This window comes from Lucilia cuprina, chromosome 4 (assembly GCF_022045245.1).
Source record: "Lucilia cuprina isolate Lc7/37 chromosome 4, ASM2204524v1, whole genome shotgun sequence".
NCBI classification, from domain to species: Eukaryota; Metazoa; Arthropoda; class Insecta; order Diptera; family Calliphoridae; genus Lucilia; species Lucilia cuprina.
This window is the reverse complement of record NC_060952.1, coordinates 14579925-14603532: the sequence shown is the minus strand read 5'-3', so window position 1 is coordinate 14603532 and position 23608 is coordinate 14579925. Positions and strand designations below refer to the sequence as shown.

General features: G+C 26.4%; 1 protein-coding gene across 1 annotated transcript in view; it reads right to left on the bottom strand.

The window, feature by feature from the left end:
* Nucleotides 1-2164: 2164 nt before the first annotated feature.
* The window catches only part of LOC124419858, a 200648-nt gene continuing 179204 nt past the window's right edge, over nt 2165-23608 (bottom strand). The window contains exons 5-6 of the mRNA XM_046950701.1: nt 2839-3047; nt 2165-2400 (exon numbers count right to left, since the gene is read on the bottom strand). Of these exons, the coding sequence (XP_046806657.1) occupies nt 2282-2400; nt 2839-3047 (328 nt within the window). The 3' untranslated portion in view covers nt 2165-2281. The remainder of the gene's footprint in view (nt 2401-2838; nt 3048-23608) is intronic.

Sequence of the window (23608 nt, the reverse complement as noted above, 5' to 3'; positions counted from 1 at the left end):
ATTGCAAAATACTTTACAATATGTAGGAAAAGAATTACCTACAAGTGGTCTTATGGTTGATCTAGAAGACATTTTTTGAAGTAGTGTTTCTATGGAGGCTAGGGTCAAATGAGGTCCTATCATTACTAAAATCGGCAACGTTTTTTAAGCTTTAATAAAACTAGTTTTGTCGCTTTTTTATGTTTGATTTACAAAATCATTTCATATAAGTATGAGTTCAAAAGACCTACTTGAATGGGTTGCATGGGTCTAGGCAAAATAATGGAACAATTTCAACTATATTGAATCATCAAATTTTCTTGTAAATTTAGATCGATAGCGTGCGCACAATGTTTGCTATGACACACAGATAGACGGATGGACCGACGGAAATAACTAAATCTACTTGGAAAGTGATTCTGAGCCGATTTTTATACTTTAAGGTGGGTGTAAGACCAATATTTTTTGTGTTGCAAACATCAGCTCAAACACATAATACGGATATACAGAAAAATATTTTAAACAATGTAGGACTTCAAATCGTTAAATTATTTTTTTTAATTAAGGCGTATTAATAGCCTTAAGCGTATTGATGTTTAGACATAATTTTTAAGATATCATAATCTTAGCATTCTTACAATGTATTTAACTCTAAATTTCAGCAAAATAAATCATTAATAGTAAAGATAATTTCAAATGATCATAAAAAATTTAAATTCATTAAAAAAGTAAATTATCTACATATACATATAAAAATATGTATGAAAAAAATTACATTTATTAAATTCTCTGCCATTTTATTTTACTATATTTTAAAAAAGTTTAAATTTAAAGGTAGTTTGTTTATTATATATAACTTAAATGATTTATAAAAGAAAAAATTGGCATACAAAATATTTTTTAAATATGAAATCATATATTATCCTATATAATTTATACTAATATTTATTTAAGCAAAATACTATTTCATGTATATTTTTTAAGTAAAAAATCCTAATAAAATTATACAAGAAAATAACATTCATATTAATTCCATGTGTTGCAATAAAATTTTAAAGCTTATTATGCACAGACACCGCTGCTTTATATATAGTACTACAAATACTTAAATATATACAAAAACACAACATAGTCCCTGAAATGTTGTCAGAAAAATTATGATTTATAGTACCCAGTACACTACACGATTTTAGGTCTGTGTAGTATTGTGTATAAAATACCTACACCTCTAATGTTGGCTGCTGCTAGTTAAAAATAATATGCTGGAAAATGGCTCTACATGAAGCATAAGTTTATAGCCAGAAAAATTGTACACGAATGTATAATATTATAGTTGCCGCTACTGCTGTTTGCCAAGTAATGCAGTAATTTTTCAATATTTTATATTGTAACAATGTTTTTTTTTCCTAAATATTCCAACTAACAGAAAATATAAAAACATAGATGATTATTATAAAGGTCCTTAAAAAATTATTGATATATACTATATTTGATATTCATTCTCTTAAATTCTTTAAAGAACAATAATAAAAGTCAAAAAAGATATAAAATTATCCATTCCTGCTTGATAACACTAATATATTTATTAACTAATTTTAGATTTACTTAATTAAAAAAATCTTTGATTTTAATTGATTACTTTTTGAAGGACAGGTCTAATGAATATTCTGTTTGTATATTTAGATTTTGTTTGTGTGTAAGTTTGTTTGTCCATGTTTGTACATTTATATCTTTAGAGACTTTTTAAAAGATTTACGACACCGCATATGTCTGCAGGTCAAAATCAGTAAGAAGAAAATACGAATAATAAAAAATAAACGTTAAAGTGTGTTGTGGCATTTACTAGTATATTACCTTTACCCAATGTGATTCGCTACCAAGAACACAAAGTTAATAAAAAACGACTGCGTAAGTGCGAGGAAACTCTACTTAATAAAGTGACAATGTCTAAAATATGGGCATTTAAGAAATATTTTGTTTGTGGGCATGGCACGACATAGATCGAGCAAAAATGCTACCTTTCAAAAGTTCTATTTGCATACAAACAAATTAACAACCGCAAATTCATGTTTATAGTTATTTATATTAATTCTTCGTCACGAAATCGCAATGAAAATTTAATATAAAATAATTTTTTGTATTTTTAAATATTTTTTTTTTTATTTTTATATTAATATATTAAGAAAACTTTTGGATGTTAAATTTTTAGTAAATATATTTCGTTATTTACCAAAAAACGCTCAACTTTTATCATATCTATGACCAACACTGTATATATAAATAAAAAATTAAAAGAACCATTTTACTTACCACCACGAACTTCACATGTCAGCACAATATTGTCGCCTTCAAATAGAGGACCCACTGCACCGGCAACATCTCGACCTGATGCATCGTATACCAAGATTTGATGTGGAGGAACTGAAATAAAAAGTTAAGTATTAAAGAAAATACTCCAAATAATTTAGTGCATAAATTAAATATAATAAACAAAAAAATATGCTCGGTTGTACCGAATCTTAAATACCCACTATCAAATTATATGAAATTTTAAATCGCATCGACCATTTTATTCATAAACTTTGGGAATAATTTTAGTTCCCATAAAACTTGTTTACTTAACATCAGTAGCTCTAATTTGGACTAACAATTTCATAGTCCCTGTAGAAACTGTTTAAGTCGAATTTCGTTTTTGTTCTCTCATTTTGAAGGAAGCATAAAATATTTTCAATTCTAACTTGTTCCGTCTGAATTCTATTGTGTTTAAAGCAGCAAAAAACACTTTTGTTGATTGTTTATAATACATTATTTTCAATCGCTACCACAATGAGCTCAAATACAGCAATAAATATTACTCACCAATAACCGTTAAATTTATTCTATGATTCCGTGTAGGTGAATTTTGGAAGTCAACACGACATCTATACACTCCCTCATCGTCTAATTGTATATTGTCAACTTGTAATTTGGCAGGTTGTTTACTTGTCACGAAATAAGCTCGGGGACCAAATGAATTTGTATCAGACCAATACAAAGCCTTCTCGAAAGGTCTCCCCCGTACATCAAAACTGCAATAAAAATTGGAAAATAAAAAAATTAATAAATTGTTTAAAATGCTTACAGAATTTTAATTAAATTGCTTAATTATGTAATTTTTTTTAATTTTTTCAGTTTTTGTATTGACCACAATTTAAATTTGCTGTCAGACAACTTGTTCAAGCGTTTTTTTTTTAATTTTATTTTTACTTGTTTGTGTGAATTAAATGATTTTTTATTTTATTTTTAACTGTTGTTTTATAAACATCATTCGCATCCTGTTTATGTATGTTTTTGTGTAAAAGTATGCATGTGTATTAAACTGTTACAGTTCACTTGACTGACAAGCGAAAAGTGAATTAAATTATTTCATTTTTTGACATAAAAGAGTTGAAATATTATGTAATTCTTTTGTACTCTATTTGAATTGATGAATATAATAGGTTTGTTAAAAACTGTATAACATATAAGGTACACAGGGGAATTTTTGTATACAAAGTTATTATATATTTTATAGTGTTTAAACTTTATGAAGTTGTCTTTAAGATGGTTTATGATTTACTTTTTCCACACTAAATTCTTAAAATAAACCAATAATAGCTCTATTAACCATTTATGAATACAGGAATTTACATGTTTGTTCCTTTATAGTTTTTATTTTGTTGAAAATTGAAAAAAGTTTGTAAAATTATTACATGCATAATATTAAGTAGATTTATTTGTCAGAGTGACATAAAATATATAAACTCCATATACATACATATTTTAGTAAAGTATGTTTGGTGTAATGTCGTACAGTAATATTGTCTTGTCATTTGTAACATATTGAACAACTCGTCAAAAAATTATGTATACTTTTTTACTTGTCCTATATATATTTTTTTTTATTGACCAGTAATACATATTAATATTTCATTTATATGTCATAATAAAAACTTAATTTATCTTTGATATTTTCATTTAAACTGTGAAAACAAAAAAATTTCTATAGATGAAAAATTAATAATCTCGTTTATATATAATTTTTTTTCAAAATCATAAATTGGACCTTTAGGAGAAAAATATAGAGTTAATTGTCAGATTTGTAAAGATTTGTAAAGATTTGATAAACTAGTGTGTATTCTTTAGTTTTAGTCAAATCGGACATCGGGAACCCATGTATTAAATTTTTTTAATAATGTAATTGTTAAATATAAATTTCAAAGTAATCTAAAAAACTCTAATACGCAACGATGAAGAGGTATGTCTAAATGAGTTTTTAAAAAAGCAGTTCCTCGGGACCCTCTAATACACCATCAAAGATTTTAGTAATTCATAAAATACAATATGAATCGATAATGTCAATCAGAAGTGACATTAAACGCCTGAATAGTAGAGTTGCTTCTTGGTACAAGGTAATAAAGGAAATATATGTACTAGGATTTATCAAATTGTCTTTAAAATTGGAATAAGGGTATATTCATTGAAAAATCAAGACATCATCAGCTAATTTTATATTGGGAAATTGGAAAAAACAAAAATGATAGTAATCATAAAAACCGTAAATATAAATACATAAATATATACGCTTAAATTACTACAATTTTTTTCATATACAAATATATATACAGTTTTACAAATATCTATATGAATGCATTTATATTCAATAGTATTAATTTTTCTACACTAGACTTTATTAAAATTTTTTCATATATTTCATAGATAGGTACGTATATACATATGTACATTAAGAGAGCCCAAAAATGGAAGTTGTTAATGTTGCTATCGAAAATATAAATTTAGTTTATTTTAGAAATTATTTCTAAAAATGTTTGTCATAATGTAATATTGGTAAAGAATAAAAAGTTACTTTTTTAAAGTTTTTGGCTTTATGACGAAATTATAGTATCATTAATAACATAACACAATTTTATATATTTCCTGTGGAAAATTAAGAGATAATTGTCTTAATTCTGCTAATACTTTTACTAGAGCAGCAGACACTTGTACAAATGGGGTTAGAGTTTATATAAACAAATACTAGTACTAGAAGTATGTGAATGTTTCCACTTGCGGACTGATTCTAAAATTATTGAAATATAATTTTTTAAAGCTTTTGTAAGCAAATAGACAACATTTTTAAAAATGTCAGAGGATCAGAGGATTAGGTCCATTTGCTTGCAGATCCCTATGTAAGTCTATTAAATTTAAAAATTGCAATAAGTTTAATATTTGTTTTATCGTATGGCAAATATTTAAAAAAAATAAGTGTCGATAACGAAATGAAATAGGGATAGAACTGGAATTTTTTCGAACTTTAATTTGGAATAAGAAAATGTGTTTACTTACAATATTTTTTATTTCATTTTGTTGGTATTTTTATAAATAAAACCTTATAAAAACTGGTTGTGAAATAATTTCTAACTGAAACTACATAAAAGGATTATAAAGGAGCAAAACCACCAAATATGGCGACTTCTTGTGAATATTATTACTAGGAATATACTGGCTTTAAAGTACCAAATTGGTTCTAAGGGTACTAGCATAAGTCTGGTACCAATGGTACGATTAATTTTTTAAACACACTCAATATTAATTTAAGCATTAAGGTGGTATAGAAACTAGTACTAGTGATTTTATACTAGTATAATACTAGTTTGGCGCTATTAAAAGCGCCTCTCAAGGACTTTTCTTATGATACTAATATATTATACATTTTTTTGAAAAAACTATTAAAAAATCATAAAACCTCAAAAATTGCCTTTATATCCTTTATTGACGACAGGAAAAACAATCTTTAAAAACGGTATTTTAGAATCAATTAAATTTTAATTTTAGTTGGGAACATTGACACCTTATTTTTCCTTCAAACAACCGGGACCGCCTTAGTTTACATTTATTCAAAAGCATGAATTGATTTAAATGACAGTTTGTTGATTTGAATGTAGAAAAAATAATATGCAATTTGTTTATCGTATGTAAGATTTGCATAAATAATTCATTGGATTATGGAATAATGCAATTTAGTTGAAAATATAATAGTATGAAAAATAATTGTCCAATTCAAAATCTATACCAAATTATTGTATAGTTGTATTTTGTAATTATTTTATTACTGTTTTGTTTTTGTTTCGAAAATAAATTCATAATAAAATATTACTACATACAACCTACGACACTCATCATGAATAAATACGTTAATGCTGTTGATATGCGTATATGAAGCACTAGTTTAAAGTATCCGATGGAAATATTATTCTATGCAATACACAAAGTGTATTTATACCCTACACCACTTTAGTGGAGAGGGTATATTGGGTTTGTACTGATGTTTGTAACATACAAAAATATTCGTCCACTACCCACCTTAAAGTATACCAATCGGCTTAGAATCATTTTCTGAGTCGATTAAGCTATGTCCGTCCGTCCGTCTGGCTGGCCGGCTGGGTGGCCATGTAAACCTTGTGCGCAAGGAATTTTTGAAGATAATTAGATGAAATTTGACACACACGCTTCTTTTGGCCCAAGGACGAAGCCTATTGAAAATGGTAAAAATCGGTCCATTATTTCGACTAGCCGTACCCCCCAAATAGGGCCTTTTGGCTTATAATTAATTTAAATGATCTATTATGTTAACAAAAGTCGACAAAACTTAGTTTTATAGAACTTTAAATGACACTACCGATTTTTGTAATGATCGGGCTTTCCCCATACAAACTCCCCCTCAGAAAATGACTTAAAGGTCAAAATTCACTTACAAACACTAATAACACTATTAAATTCTACATAAATATTATTAAAGAAGACTTAACTCCCCCTATCAACATTTTTAAGGATAGGGCCATATTTTTCCCTACTCCCCTTTGAGCCCTCTTGTAAAAAAATTCTTTTTTTTTTGCCAAAATAAAAGTAAAAATACTGCGAAATAAAGTTAAAAAAACAAACCAAATGCTTTATTTTTTTAAGTTCCCCATTTTTAACATACATACTGACAGGTGTAGGGTATCATATGGTCGGCTACGCCCGACTATACATTCATACTTGTTTTTTATTAATTTAAAGTTTTTATTGATGGACTCATGCTTTTTCAAAATTACAGGTTATTTCTTTTATTCACATATATATTTGAATTTAATTTTTATTATTTTGTTAAATAATTATTAGGGTGGATCAGTTTGTATGAAGAAACAATAATTTGTTAATATTTTCACCATTCCATTTGAGAGTGGCAGTTTCAATGACGTAACATCAACTTATGTGCTATTTCAAAAATATTAAAAATTTTACATATTCAAAACGTAAACCCTAATACTCATTGCCTACAAAGTGTCAAATATTATGCCGATGCTTCTGCCAATATTTTTGTAATTATAAGAGAAAAATTATATTTTAAAATTAACTAAATTTAATTTTTCAACACAAACATCAGTTACTTCATTTTTGGAGCTACCCTAATATTCCTGAATATTATACATTAGCTATACACAGACTTTCCGGTAAAATAAAAGACCGACACATTTAAATACTAATTTTTCATCACTCTCAAAGTGTTGATAATGATGATGATGGCATAGATAAAGATATACATATACTTACTCATTCTTACTTCGCAAAAAAAGAACCCTGCTAATTAACAATAAGCCACAACAGTAATGATTCGAGACATCTTCATATATACATTCTATATATACTTATGTATAATTTTTTTCTTTCACATAGAAGCAAGAGAAATAAATATATTTTATAAAATAAAATACAAGTACAAGTGACACCCCCATTGACTATATTCCCTCGACGACAAAAATATATATAAATATATAAAGAAAAACTTAATTGCCGACATTTATCTTTGGAAAAGGAAACGCAAACGTTATAAAAATTACAAGCAAACAATCTTCAAAACTTACAAAGAATGTCTTCAAATTAATGCCACATAGAGGTGATGCCACTTTCTGTTATAAAATATTATAGAACAAATTTTAAAAAAGACCACAACCGCACACAGTTAGACCTAACGACAGTGACGGGAAGCCAACAGCACCATCACTGCCAAACACAACGAACAGCACCAAAACCAACGCAGACATTACAAGAATGAAATTGTTTCTTCAGTTATACGTTTAGGTACATGTCTTTCGTACTGTGACTACTGTGAGCTTTAGATTTTTCTTTTTCTATATATTATTTTCTTTGTAGTCAGTATCTAATGCAAACGCCACAAACCACAAATGACGACATCTTTACATTGTGATAAGCATAAGATATATTGTTGTATGCACACAGGATATAAATTGTGTCAGCGGCGAAGAAATAAAATCACGCGCAGGACAAAAATGGGCAAAACAGAAGTAAAAAACTAAAAATCCAGACTTTTTCTTAAAAGTTTGAAAGAGAGTAAAAAAAGGCTATGTATGTATATATTAAAGAGGTTAAATATAAACGTTTGTGAATATATTCCAACAATGTAAGTTATCACGAAGACAGTTAAGAGTTGAAGTAGTAGCAGCAACAGTAGTAGCAGGATCGAGTCACAAATGCAAACAATAAAAGACGACCAGGACAATGACAGCTTCAACTTTTGATATTAAAATAAATAAAATATTTTACACTGTTTCTGAAAGATTTTTTGAACAAAAGCCAGCAATTTTTTGTACATATGTATAAGTTTGACTTTTAATTTCGAAATATGAGCTTCAAAATTCAATAAGTAAGAATGTATAGTCTGGCTTGGCCGACCATATGATACAATACACCAGTGAGTATGTTAAAAATGTAGACAATTTTTTTAATAAAAAGCATTTATTTTTTAAATTATACCTTCACAATATGTTGACAAAGAAAGAGGTTTTCTAAAAGAGGCATTGTAGAGGGAAAACGGTATATAAGAACCTATTCCTATAAATCTTGGTAGAGGGATTTACGTCTACATTGAAGTTAAGTATGCAGAATTTGATCGCGACATTAGTGTTTGCATTTCATATTTGACCTTCAAGTTATTTTCTGGGGGTCAAATGAGATCCTTAGATAATTATGCAGAATTTCATTGCGTAGTTAACATATGTATATACCAATGGTTATAAGTTATTTTTGGATGTTTATGATATTTTTAAAGGTGGTTTGTATGGAGCCAATGATTAAGAAAATTTTCAGTATAATTTATACTATTAGTTGTCGTCCGCAAGAGTTCCCGTGTTTAAGAGCTATGTGAATTAATGGATCGATTTTAACCACATACATATGTAGGTGTATAATAATCCACATATTATAAATATGTTACATATTATAAAACTAATGTTTTATAATATGTAATATATTTTCAATTGTCTAAGCAGCTTAAATTATTTTTATTATATTTTATTTAAAGATGTAGCTAGAAGAATATGGAAAAAATTAAATACACTATTTGTATAAGAAAATCTTTTTTATTTATTTATTTATTTATTTATTTTTTTTTTTTTTTGAAACAGTGTAAGGAACTCTTTCATAATTTTAAAATTATGCAAGAAATAAGGCTTCAACTACTAAAATATATACTGACATTAGCTTACTACTATAATAAAATGTTTTAAAATATAGCGAAAAGTCTTTGTATGTGTGTAGATTTCTAAAAAAAAAACAAAAACAGCTTAAAAAATATAAAAAAATAAGAAAAAATAAAAGAAAACTTACAATACGGAAGAAATTACTTGAATGAAATAAACATTCTTTTATTTACTGGCTTTTAAATGAAATAATGAAAAAAAGAAAATAACATAAAACGAAATATTAAAAAACCCCGGGAAGGTCACGTGACATGCAAAATTTTCATGTTCCGCATTATAAACAAAAACTTCTTTGTATTCTATGGTCTCTATACTTAGTAAACTTTCTGTTTTTTTGGGAAATTTCCTATGGTGTAGGTCGTTTTGTAAATGAACCCATTTCAATGCATTCAAGTTGAAGATTATTTGCTATTATTCGCTCATTAATAATTCTTATCAGTTGGTAATTTTACTTCTTTATTTTCTCTTAACTTGTTATACATTGTAAAAAAATTACAAAAACATAGAACATATTCAGCTGATACTTTAAGCAAGGAAAGGGAAATGTCAAGCGTTATGAAAAAAATTTCTAGTGGGGAGGAAAAAATTAATATTATTTTCAACATCTTTTTTTAGTATTTTCTTTGTTTTTTCAGATTATTTTTTATGCTTTTAAAATTGGATTTTTTCTTAACCATTAAGATTTTTTGTTTACTTTATTATATTTGATTTGGTTTATAAGAGGGTCTTTTATGTCATTTTGCATTTTTAATAGCATTTTTCGATTTTCACAAATTTTTCTTTTAAAACAAATGTTTCCTTTTATTTGCATGTCTAGTATATTTTATTTCCTCTGTTTTTTGCCTTTCGCTCACACATTTTCAATGTCTCGTCGTTGTCAAATGCTTATTTATTTTCTTTTTTTATTTAAGAAGAATATTTATTATGTTGCAGATTGTTCTTTTTTTCTTAACTTTACTGATAATATACTAAATGTGTTTTACAGTTTTGTTATTATAAAATCAAGCTGTTAATTGTAATGATGTTTTCCTTTTTTTAATGTTCACCAGGACAGAAATACATTTATATTTGTGTGGACATTCTCAAAGATAAGTGTTATGGAGGGTTTTTTTTATAAAGTGTCAATTTGTATTTGGGCTCGAAATAATTAACAAATTTGTGCAGTTTTATTATCGTTTTAAGTTTTATTTCTTAAAGTAATTAGTTGGATTTGAGGAATTAAGGCGGTTTTTATATGTTTTTAGTAGATAATAGATATTAAATTAAATTTTTAAATGTTAAGGGAATTGGTGAACAAATTTTGTATTTTTTTTAGAATATTTCATCAGCTAATTATTAGTAAAAGCAACAACAACAAAACAGATTACGAATTTATATAAATGGAATGTAAATGTGTAAGTGGGCTTATTACTTAGACCAAAGTAAAAAACATGCTAAGTGTGCCAATAAATTATATTGATATTTTTTAACGTATGTTTTCATGGATAGACTTCAATATATCGGAAATTTGTAAAAATTTATAAAACTTTTTTTACTTTTCTTAAGATTGAACTTTCAACAAATTTTATAAATTAAAATTAAGGACACGACAAAAAAACACAAATTTGTTCGTCTTTTTATCTATAGGAATAATTAAATATTAATATTAAGTAATAATTTATTGCATTTTTTAAATTTAAAAAATCTAATTTAATTTTCCTTAAAGTACAAGCTGCAATCGGCCACTTAAGAATAAATTTGAAAAAAGTAATTATTATTTCATAAAAGAAATTACCATAGTCATTACATCGATTACTCATGCAAAAAGTTAAAAAATATAGATTATTATTTGTTTTCTTTTGTGTTCAACAACAAACTATTTTATTATATTCATAAAAATCAACAGTCCTTCATAACAGTAAGGGCTCTGGTTATCTCTCTATTAAGTGTTTTGTTTAATTTCTATTTTAATTTTCTTTTATATTGTTGTGTTTCACTACCCTGTATTTTAATTAATTAAGCTAATTAAACTCCGTGCTTTAAGCCATATTTTTACTCCCTTTCCAATTCTTTTTTATTTTAAAAATTTATTTCTTTATGGTGTTTTTTCTCTTCAATTTCTCTGCATTTGCTATTGTATTTTATTCATTATTTTATTTCCTCTTTATTTTGTGGTTAAAAAATGTTTTTATTTTTCTATTGTTTATTGGACACTTACGAGCTTGTAATCACTATTAAGTGGGGTTAACTTGTTAATTTATTGCAATTTAAAGCGACAATTTAATTTTATTTTAATATATTTCTATTTCTGCCACTTCAATGACTATTGAGCTTTTTTAATTATTTATGTGGAAACTACTTGAATTGTTTTAGTTGTTGGTAATTAAAATAAAATTAAAAGAATAGTAAAAAAGAATTGTTTAATAAATGAATTTATGGTGAAATATAATTACAATAACTCATACCTTAGGTGGTTGGTTAAAGTATCAATTAAAAAGAAAACATAAATATAAATAAAATTAAAAATGTAAATCATTTCTAATGGAAAAGGGATTATAAATAAATATAGATTTAATGGTTTTTACCGGTTTGTACACCCTACCACTAATAGAGATGGGATAATGTAAAGTACAAAAATGATTATGTCTATTTAAAAATAATTCGAATTTCTCAGAATTCAGTTTGTTTAAATTAGTCTGTATCTCAGTTGATGACAATGTCATATATTATTTGAGTTTCGAAGCATTTGCAATACAAGAATCAATTTTAACATACTAACTCACACATTGTTTACACAAATTTATTCAAAATGAATTTTATTAAAAAAGATTTTTGGATCACTTCTTTGAAATAGACATGAAAGAAATCTTTCGCATTTACAGTTAACTTTAAAATTGTAAAAGTTGAATTCTGTCGTTAATAGAAACATGTTGTTGAACAGCTATGTTCATATCTATTTAGGTTTATTACGTTTATTATACTAATTATTCGCATTAAAAGGATTCCCTTCCTCACCTCGCTGGTTGTTTGTTATTTTTTATATATATCTATTGAAAAAAAAATCTGTTGACATCATTTATCTTTATCGTTCAAATATTTAAAAATCTATCATATTTTTTTTAATTTAATAATAAAAAACATAACAAAAAAGTATATTTATACCCTACACCACTATAGCGGGAAGGTTATTATGAAGGTTATCGGCTTAGGATCAATTTCTGAGTCGATTTAGCTATGACCGTCTATCTTTGTGTCCATGTAAACCTTTTGCGCACACTACAGGTCGCAATTTTCAAGATAATTTGATGAAATTTGGCACATACTCTTTTCTTGGTTCAAGGACGAGAACTATTGAGAATGGTTAAAATTGGACCTTTATTTCACCTAGCCCCCATACAATCGTACCCCCCGAGTCGGGCCTTATGCTCATAATTACGTTAAATGTTCTATTTCACCAACAAAAATCTGCAAAACTTAGTTTTATAGAACAATAAATGACACTACTCTACCGAACTATATAAAATTCCTCTACCAAAATATATAAGCATAGGCCCATAATTATTCTTACTCTCATTTGAGCCCTCTTGTATAAATCTCCAGTTTTAACATACTGACTGGTGTAGGGTATCATATAGTCGGCAATGTCCGACTATACATTCATACTTGTTTATAAATAATTTTGTTAAAATACACTATACTAAACTGTTCGACACAGAAGTGTATACATTTTTTTTTTAAATTTAACAATCTTCACGCCAAAATAATTTAATTGAAACACAATAAAGGTTCCATTACTTAACATGCTATTGTCTGAGGAATTGTGTGAGTGTGTAAACAATATTTGATTTAGCCACGTAATTTATTATTATTTCTTTATATTGTTCCACATTATTTGTTGATGTTTTATTTTTTAAAAAACACAAACGAAAGCAAAAAATTTCATTATTTTTCTGTTTGGCCTAAAGGGAACAGTAATGTTAAGTTGGCTCATCGAGAAGACTGCACAACAGATGGAATAAAACAAAAGAAAAAGAAAAACAATCATTAAAACTGTGTGGTAACAATAAAATACACAATTGTTGTAAAAAAGTGTTTTTGTTTTGAGTTGCATGACTTACAAAACAAATTTTAGATATCACAAATGAATGAGCGTACGATGGTAAAGTAATTGTTATTTAGAAAATCCAAGAAATCATGAATAGTAGGATTCATTTTAGGTTAAGCTAGTCGAATTCAAAATACCAACATATTTATACCCTTCACCTTCCTGAGAAGGGTATATATAAGTTTGTCATTCCGTTTGTAATTTCTATAATATAATTTTCCGACCCTATAAAGTATATATATTCTGGATCCTTATAGGTAGCGGAGATGATTAAGCCATGTCCGTCTGTCTGTCTGTCTGTCTGTCTGTATGTTTGTTGAAATCAGTTTTTAGAAGACCCCAGATATCTGCGAGATCCGAATCTTCCATAATTCTATCAGACATACGACCGGCAAGAACGCTATTTAAAATCAGCAAAATCGGTCCATAAATAACGGAGATATGAGCAAAAAACCGAGACAACCTCTGAAAATTTCATATAAAATTTAGATTTTTTATTCATGCTCAGACAGAAACTGCAAAAAACAAAAACAAAATACATAACAATACGGTAAATATTGTTATTGTAATTTGTTTATAAAAGCAAAGCAGAGCAAGAGCAGCAGAGCAAGAGTAGCAGAGCGAGAGCAGCACTAATGTTTTGTTATTGGCTAGAAATATGAAATTAAGTATGTAGAGCCTGGATTAAGTGAGAACCTATAAAAGGGGACTTTCTGGTACTTTTTCGTTCATCAAAAGGTATTTTTTAAAATTTCTATAATATTGAACCTAGAAACATGAAATTAAGTATGCATGGCCCGGATTAAGTGAGGACCCAAACAAGGGGAGTTTTTGGTACTTTTTCGTTTTTCAAAAGGTACTTTTTGCAATTTCTACAATATTGAACCTAGAAACATGTAATTAAGTATGTATGGCCCGGATTAAGTGAGGACCCATAAAAGGGGTCTTTTTCGTTGTTCAAAAGGTACTTTTTGCAATTTCTACAATATTGAACCTAGAAACATGTAATTAAGTATGTATGGCCCGGATTAAGTGAGGACCCATAAAAGGGGACTTTTTGGTACTTTTTCGTTCTTCAAAAGGTACTTTTTGCAATTTCTACAATATTGAACCTAGAAACATGTAATTAAGTATGTATGGCCCGGATTAAGTGAGGACCCATACAAGGGGACTTTTTGGTACTTATTCGTTTTTCAAAAGGTACTTTTTGCAATTTCTACGATATTAAACCTAGAAACATGTAATTATGTATGTATGGCCCGGATTAAGTAAGGACCCATAAAAGGGGACTTATTGGTACTTTTTCGTTTTTCAAAAGGTACTTTTTGCAATTTCTACGATATTAAACCTAGAAACATGTAATTAAGTATGTATGGCCAGGATTAAGTGAGGACCCATGAAAGGGTACTTTTTGGTACTTTTTCATTCTTCAAAAGGTACTTTTTGAAATTTCTATAATATTGAACCTAGAAACATGTTATTAAGTTCGTATATCCCGGTTTAAGTGAGAACCAGTAAAAGGAGACTTCTTGGTACTTTTTCGTTCTTCAAAAGGTACTTTTTACAATTTCTACAATATTGAACCTAGGAACATGTAATTAAGTTTGTATGGCCCGGATTAACTGAGGACCCATAGATGGGGACTTTTTGGTACTTTTTCGTTCTTCAAAAGGTACAAAAGGCTTTAAACACATCATGGTGAAGGGTATATAAGATTCGGCACAGCCGAATATAGAACTCTTACTTGTTCCTTCTCAGTTTATTTTTCAAACTTGCCTCGCAACTTGACTGGTATAAATAAATAGATGTATATGTATTACAAAATGAAATATAAAATTTGTTTGAAGAGCTTTGTTTCTCGTGTTGTTGTTATTGTTTGAGTCTGTTTCTTAGTTTTCTTCTTTTGTTTTTCTTTATACATATATATTTACTTCTTGCACTCTTGAGCTTTATTTTATTATTTTTATTTTATTTTCAACAATTAGTATGGTTTTTATTTATTTTTTCTTTTAATTGCAAATACTTTATCTTACGCTTGAGTAGATAAGTTTAATTTCTATTCAAGTAGAAGCTAAAAACAATTGAGAAAATATAGTCGGTCATAGCAAACCATAGGATTTACTACATTACGGTGAGTTTGGCAGTAATTGTTACTCAATAATGAAAAATTTACAAAAAAAAAAAAAAAAAAAAAAAACTATCTCGTTTTAATTCTCTGACATTGTGAACGTAGCTTTAATGGGATCTACGTTTTATTTAAAGCAAAGGTTAGTGAGAATTATTCAGCGTCTATTTGTATACAAATGGTTTTATGTGTTTTTCAAAGATTACCCAGCAGTTCGACAAAAAGTCAATGAATACGAAAATTACATTAACATTTAACCAACTGACTGTCTTTAATAAGACTTTTAAATGTACTTACTTTATGAAAGCGAGTCTTCACTGGGTTTATTATCATATATTGACATCTCTAATCTAGCTTACTAACTTCTGACAAGCACATACTGAAATAGCGACAATTAAGGTTAGACGGACTTTTCTACCGAACTGCTGGGCTCTAGAACAGCATAAAAATATCCATCCACAAAATAAAAGAATATGTAACTAAATTAACCTAAAGCGTTTTTACTTGTACACAACACTGTTAAACAAAGATGATTTTTTTTACATCCTTGACAGATCATGGGCAACATAAGATACTTTGATAAGGGTATACTAAAATTAAATACAAAATGTATATATAATATCAGGAGCTTAATGAAGCTGATGTGCGGATTGAAAGGAGAATTTGCTAATTAGTTGTAATATATCGAAATATTTAGATTTGAAAATTTATATTAACAGAATCGAAATTATTGGCAAAAAAAAAAAAATAGTAAATATTGTGTTTGTTATTTTATTATGTTCTACCAATTAGTTAATTTTTCATTATAAACAAGTAAGCAAGAGTGCTATATTCTTTTGTAATCTTCACCAGAGTGTCTTTTAATAATCATTTTATTTTTAAAATATATTTTTTAATTGTATAAAAATTAAGTATATAAATAAAGCGATTGTTCTAAAAAATATCTCCATATATTCGTAGATAATTAAAAAATTCGTTAAAATTTCATTCCTGTTTAATTCGTATCTGCTTAAATTTTAAAAATTCGATAATAATCTAATTATTTAGTATATTATAGAATCAAGTCAACGCAACCTTAAGTTTAGTAATAAACACCCTTAAATAGTTTATACATATGTATAGATACACACACATGACTCAAAATAGTATGTGAATTAAAAATGTATTCTTTTTTCAATATTTGCTTTATTGATTTATCATTGTCAATGGCTCTTTTAAATACAAACATATACTAAATTGTTAAAGTGGGTTAATTCAAATGATTGATGATAAATATAAAATGAAATGACATAAAAATAAATATTTTTTCTTACAAACACAAATAAAGTCTATATAATATTTTATAACTGTATTTGTTGGTCGCTTAAAATATGAAAATGCTTTTAATTGTTACGATAATTTTATTATTTTTTTATTAGAGACATAAAATGATGAATTATTTAAATTTATGCTTAAATTGCCAATATGGCGTAAAATTTTAATACGGAAAATAGGATTTAACAAATATTTATATGGTAATGAAAAAAAAAAAAACAAAAACATTTATGCATATTATACGAATTTGTGAGAAGAACAACGACTTAAGGACTATACCCAGTGAAATTATGAGAATTGGCATAAACATAAAAATTTGCATTTGTATCGTTATGACTAAGAACCTACAAGAGCTCTGCTGGACAATATATTATTAGTATTTCTCTAAAAATTTAAAAAATTCATGTTACTATAGGTATTTTATTTTAATGTTTCTGCGATACCAATCTCAGTCCTTCTATTCATTATTTAGGATAAATACAAGAAATTTATATATTTTTTTTTATTTTTACAATCAATAAATAACAATAACTTGTATATTCTTTATATTGCTATAATTTTTTTATAAAAATTTCTTTTTTTTTATTCACATTTTCCTTTGCATTGCTTTGTATTTCTCGTTGTAAGGATTATAATACCCATCAACATCATCGCACATATTTACAAAGGCACAAACGCAATACAACACATAAATACATAAATTCCAGACACAAGACACTGTAAAGAAATCATGCCAAAAGTGATAAAAATCATCCTTAATCAGATTTGGAAAGCAAAAAATACAGACATACATAAGTGCCTCAGATAGAACATTCAACTCACACATACACAGTTTATGTGAATTCTATAAAAGGCATAAAATATACTTTTGGTTGTTTTCTTTGTCGTTGCCATACCATATTACATACATGTTCATGGTTGGTTGGTTGGTTGAGGAGCTGGTTATTTAAAATAAAGTTAATATCTGTGAAATAGTTTAAAAGGGTTTATAACCAAAGTGACCATGACCAATGAAAAATTTGTTGGAAATTTTATATTTTTGTTGTAGATTTCATATCATGGTTTGATATCAAATAAAGCAAAAAATAACAAAAAAAATATATAAAGAAATGAAAAGGGATACTATAAAGAAGCTTTGAAAATGAGTTCCCTTATATAAAAATTGCTATACAATATATTAATTTGTTTTATTGGTAAATATTTATTACATATTATACAATAATTTGGATTTTTTCCTAAAATTTTTTAAGAGAGATGTTAAATTATTTTGTCTTAAAAAGTCTTCAGATTTTTCGAAAATTTAATTTAATCCTTCATTAAGATGCATTAAATTATTTTAAATATATACTTATATATGTGACTTTTAATTGTTTACCAGTGTCGGTTTTTTGCCTTCTTAAATTTCTTTAGCGCTAAAGATTTTAATCATAAAATACAACATAAATGCATGTCTGTATATGTACATCCTTTTCCACAAATAAATTCATTACACTTAATAATACATATATGTGTATGTATACCAGCCAACATTTTCTCTCTGACATCGTTGTTTTTTTCCTTTTTCAATTAATAAGAGAATTTATATGTATTTTTTATATAATTTTTTTTACCATAAAACATTTTAAATGTCACGTTCAATATTAAGGCTTGTCAACAGTATGTGTATAATTCAATACCACCATCAAAAGCATCTTCTTTATAAAAATCCTTCGTTAAAATAAACATATAAAAACTTTAGGGTGGTATGCAGTTGTGCGTGTAAAATAGTTTCTTTTTTTAATATATGCGACCAAAGAAGTATATTCTCAAGTAAATTCAATTTAAATAAGTATATTGGTAACTTTTAAAGATACTTAAAAAATAAATACGTAGCATCGATTTAAAGATTAACAAAATAATTCTCAGTGCTTATTAGGACAGGATACTTATCATCGTGGTAGTAATTTTGGGAAATAAAATTATTTGCAATGTGCGGAAAAATTTATCGAAATTTAAAACTTTCAGCGTAAAAAGTTTTAAGAAAATCATTTGAGTTGCTTCTGAAGTAAATTTAAATAATACTGTCAGGTAGGGGTCCATTGAATTTAAGTGAAATATTTATGCAAATTATTTAATGATATATAACTCTATATCAATTATGACCACCTAATGTAATATGGTATATGTATGACTAAAGCAACAGCAGTAAAAATAACCATCATATTTTGTTGCTTCATACCAATATGGTTATTGTCACATACATATGAACGAAAATACAATCTCAAGAACATGCAGTCGACGAGAAAAAAATAAGCAAAATAAAATAAAATGAAAGAAAAATAATCATTTAACCTACATCCGTATAGTACAGAAAATATACCCATCACCCTTTACCACCTCTTTATGTAAGGCCATGTGCTATGTATAAAATAAATAAGTATAAATACAAGTATAGAAATATAATAAAATGTTATATAAACAATATTACAAACATCTAATAAAAGGTCAAAAAGCTTTGTATTTATGAAAAGCCCTTACGTTTTATTTCTTATGTATACCTTGTTTGTATGAAGGCGTTTGTTGTTTTATTTAGTTTCCGTTTTTTTTTTTTTTTTTTTGTTACTAATAGTGTTAAGGCTATGATGAACAATACTCAAGGTTTAAAATAAAATGTCTTTTTTGATGAAGTTGTTAACTCTTTGCGAGAAATTTTGAAGAAAGGAATTTGTATTCGAAAATGTATGATATGCATTAAGAATATATGGGAAATCATAGGCCAATTACAATTGTAATTTAATAAAAACAGTTGGATTAAACCCAAGGTTTTTAAAATTACTCAAGTAGTAATTCTGAGTAGCTATCTATAAAAATTGGAATTAGTGTCTTACATACATATATGTATATCATTTCTACAGCAGTGATATATAAAACTCAAAGCTTATCCGATACTGTTATATTTTTCACAATAAACTATATTATATTTCCTTAAAAAATACCAGAAGTTACAACTTACAAACCCTAGTATAAAAACAAGATTATGAATTATTCAATTACATGTCATATATTTGAAAGGCATTGACAACGATATTAGTTCAATAACATTTTTTGAAAGTGACCTACATAAGAAATATTAGTGACACGTATAATAACAAAATATTTTCATTATATCAATTTCAATAGCTAAAATACAAAAAAATACCAATGGAAATACAAGCCTTTCTCTTGACATCTAAAATAAAATCAATTGTATAATATTAAGTAAAATTTAAATTTACCAAAAGAAGTACTTTATATATATAAAAAAACTAATAAATGTGGGAGGAAACCAAAAATATGAAAACCTTTTTCAAACGTGACATGTTTTCTATAATCCAATAAACAGTTTTAACACTTGTACTTGTTTTTTCATTTCAATTCATTTTCATTCATTTCCATTTACAATATAAAATATGACACCTTTATAAAAGTATAAATTTAAAGCCATTTATGTATGTGTGTAGGAGAGTGTAAAAATATAAGTTTGCATGTGTATATTTGTAAAATTTTAACCTTGTGGATAGTGAGTGTCCTTTTAGCTTTCTCTTTTTTTGCTTTTATTGTTGCCGTTATTATTATTTTTTTTATTGGTTTCCACTTTGTAGCAATTTTTGCTCATAGCAGATGAAATACCAAAAAAATATATATTAATAAAAAAACTTAAACGTGTCAAGTTAAAAAGGAAGCAACACAAAACAAAAAATTATAAAAATTTTTTGTGTACTTTTTTAGGCTGGGGTTGAAAAAAAATCAAATATGACAAAAATGTGTCAAAACATATGTGACTGAATGAATGGCTTCACAAAATTTTTATTTTTTTTACCCTTTTCTGACATGAGACTTATTAATATTTATCGCATATAAGGTACATAAAAAATAAACTGACCCAAAAAAATAAGCAATGTAACATAGGGCCAGTTTATAGTTCATACTAAAGAAAAAAATGTATCTATAATTTGAAAATTTCTTACAAATTTTTAAGCTGAAGACAAATTTCATACATATAAAAATCGTAAAATAATTTCATTATTATAAAGCAGTGAAAAACATTGATGGATTGAATAAATAGATTTTGCGAAAGAAAAATAAAATTTCTTCTTTAAAGCGTACCTAGCAGCTTTTTTCTGAAAAAACGTTATGCTTTCAGACAACTATAACGTCATATGAAATATGCGGAAATATTAGTGTCAAATAAAAGTTTTCTTTTTATATTATATTAAGGAAGTGCAATTTTAAGTTCTAAATAAATATTTTATAACCTCAAAAATAAATTCACATATACAGCAAAAGTTTTAGCAATTTAAACACATTCAATATTAATTTATACATAATAATGATATATTATTAAAATTATGTTTTTAAATGCGACAAAAAAATCTAGCAAAAAAATATTTGTGTTGTACTTTGATTTGATATAAGAACATACGAGAAAATATCTTCAAATGACTATATTTTCAAAAACGACTGAGATATCAATACATTGAAAAACATTATAGATTTTTGATTTGCATTTTTTTATTTATAGGAGTATTTATTTAAATATGAAATTTGCGGTAACTATTCTAAAATGCGCTGATAGTTTTTAGTTTTTATTATTTGCAAAATTTTAAGTTTGGAAAGAAATTGAAAAAATATTTTTTTATTTATAAGACCATTTTTTAAAATATGAAATTTGTGGTAACTATTTTAAAATGCGCTGATAGTCCTTATAAAATAACTGTTACCATTTTATTTGAAAATACCTTAACCCAGATTTTAGACGATTTTTTTAATTTTATTATTTTAAACAGCTATAACTTTTGCGCGCATTACTGAAAATAAAACGTTTACAAATTTATTATGTGTAACTATTGTCCAATCCATCCACTAGATATGGTTCTTGTCAGAGGAAAAGAATTTTTGAAAACAAAAATGTTATCCAATTCTTAAAAATTTTTGATTTTGCTCATATATCCTTTGAGATCTAGTTCGGTGAGAACTTAGTATTAGAACTAGAAGTATTAGGACAAATTTAGAACTTTTTATGACTATTTAAAATAATATAGCGAATTTAAAAATAATATTTTTTTTTTAATTTAGACAAAAATATTTGCCGTACGTATATGCGCATCAAAAAAATATATATTATTCGATTTGAGGCCATTATAACAACTTGTTTTTAATGTTCGTAATAATAAAAGGTAACTTGAATTAAAGTGAGGAATAGAGTGAACTTTAAATATTTTCATTATTATAATTTCTTCATATGAAAAATGACATTGAATTTATTTTTTATTAATATGTAAAAAAAAATTATTAAAGCTTAACCTTAGTTATTGGCAAGTTATAAAAATGGGCCTTAGAATCACGTTTGTTTAAAGTATAGGTCGCAATCTTGAATACAATTTTATGTAATTAGATCCAAGAAATTTTCTAATCGAACTTTATGTTCACAAGTAATCGGTTCATAGTTGACAATGGCCCCAAAATAATATAAAATTATCTTCAAAATTTACTAATTTATATTGCTATGATAAATCCTTTCAGAAATTCTGTGAAGTATACGCTAATATGCTTACATAAACTGAAGTCAGCTTAATCAACTGTGCGAACACATATAAAACGTATGTGACAAACTATAATGTACTTAAGACAGTTTCGTTAAGTTTCGTCAAATTGTATTTGCTTAAGCAAAGAGCGAAAATTGTCAAGAAAATTAATTTTTTTCAATAAAATATTATGAAATATGTACTTTTTTATTACGCGTGGCACATAAATGTGCAAATGGAGCTAAAGTGTTTTGAATACACGTAAGTACATTATAGCCACATAAAAGTTTCCTAGGATTTTCTTAAGCACTTGAGAGACTTTTCGTTCGATTTTGTCATTAACTTAAGCTTGCTTATTCACATTATAGTTGTGCCTTTACTATTGTTATTATTATTTATAAACAACTTTAACCTAAAACTCTGTAAACCTTAAAATCTTACTACCAAAGGTACAAAATTCTACGAAATCATCATTAAGAAAATTTTTGCTTAATAATTTAAGCCTCAAAAGTTGATAAATTTTATATAAACTATCAAAATTCAATAAACAATATTGTACCAAATTTATACATTTATGTACATATGTATATGCATGTGTAAGCAAAAATAGTAAACAAATAACTTATTTGACATTTCAAAACAAATTTAATCAGTATAAAAACCTTTTTCAACATTCCATAGCATTTTCACATATGTATTTACATTAGTGTGGCTTTATTTTTAATAAAGAAAAAATATGAAATTTTAGTTAATTTATATAGTAATATATAAAAATTTAAACCATATTTTTTTAAAACTTTCAATTCAACTTTCAACTTTCATTCCAAATCATGGCTTTTTTGGCAGGGACATCAGAAAATCGCAATTTGAGTCTACCCTTATGTACATACATATATCGATCAGATTTTGAAGGACAAACAAAGGTATATATTTTTCTGTTAATTAAATTTTTTATAGCTATTCTCCCGTAATGCACGTACTATTATGTAAATAAAAACATTTGCAA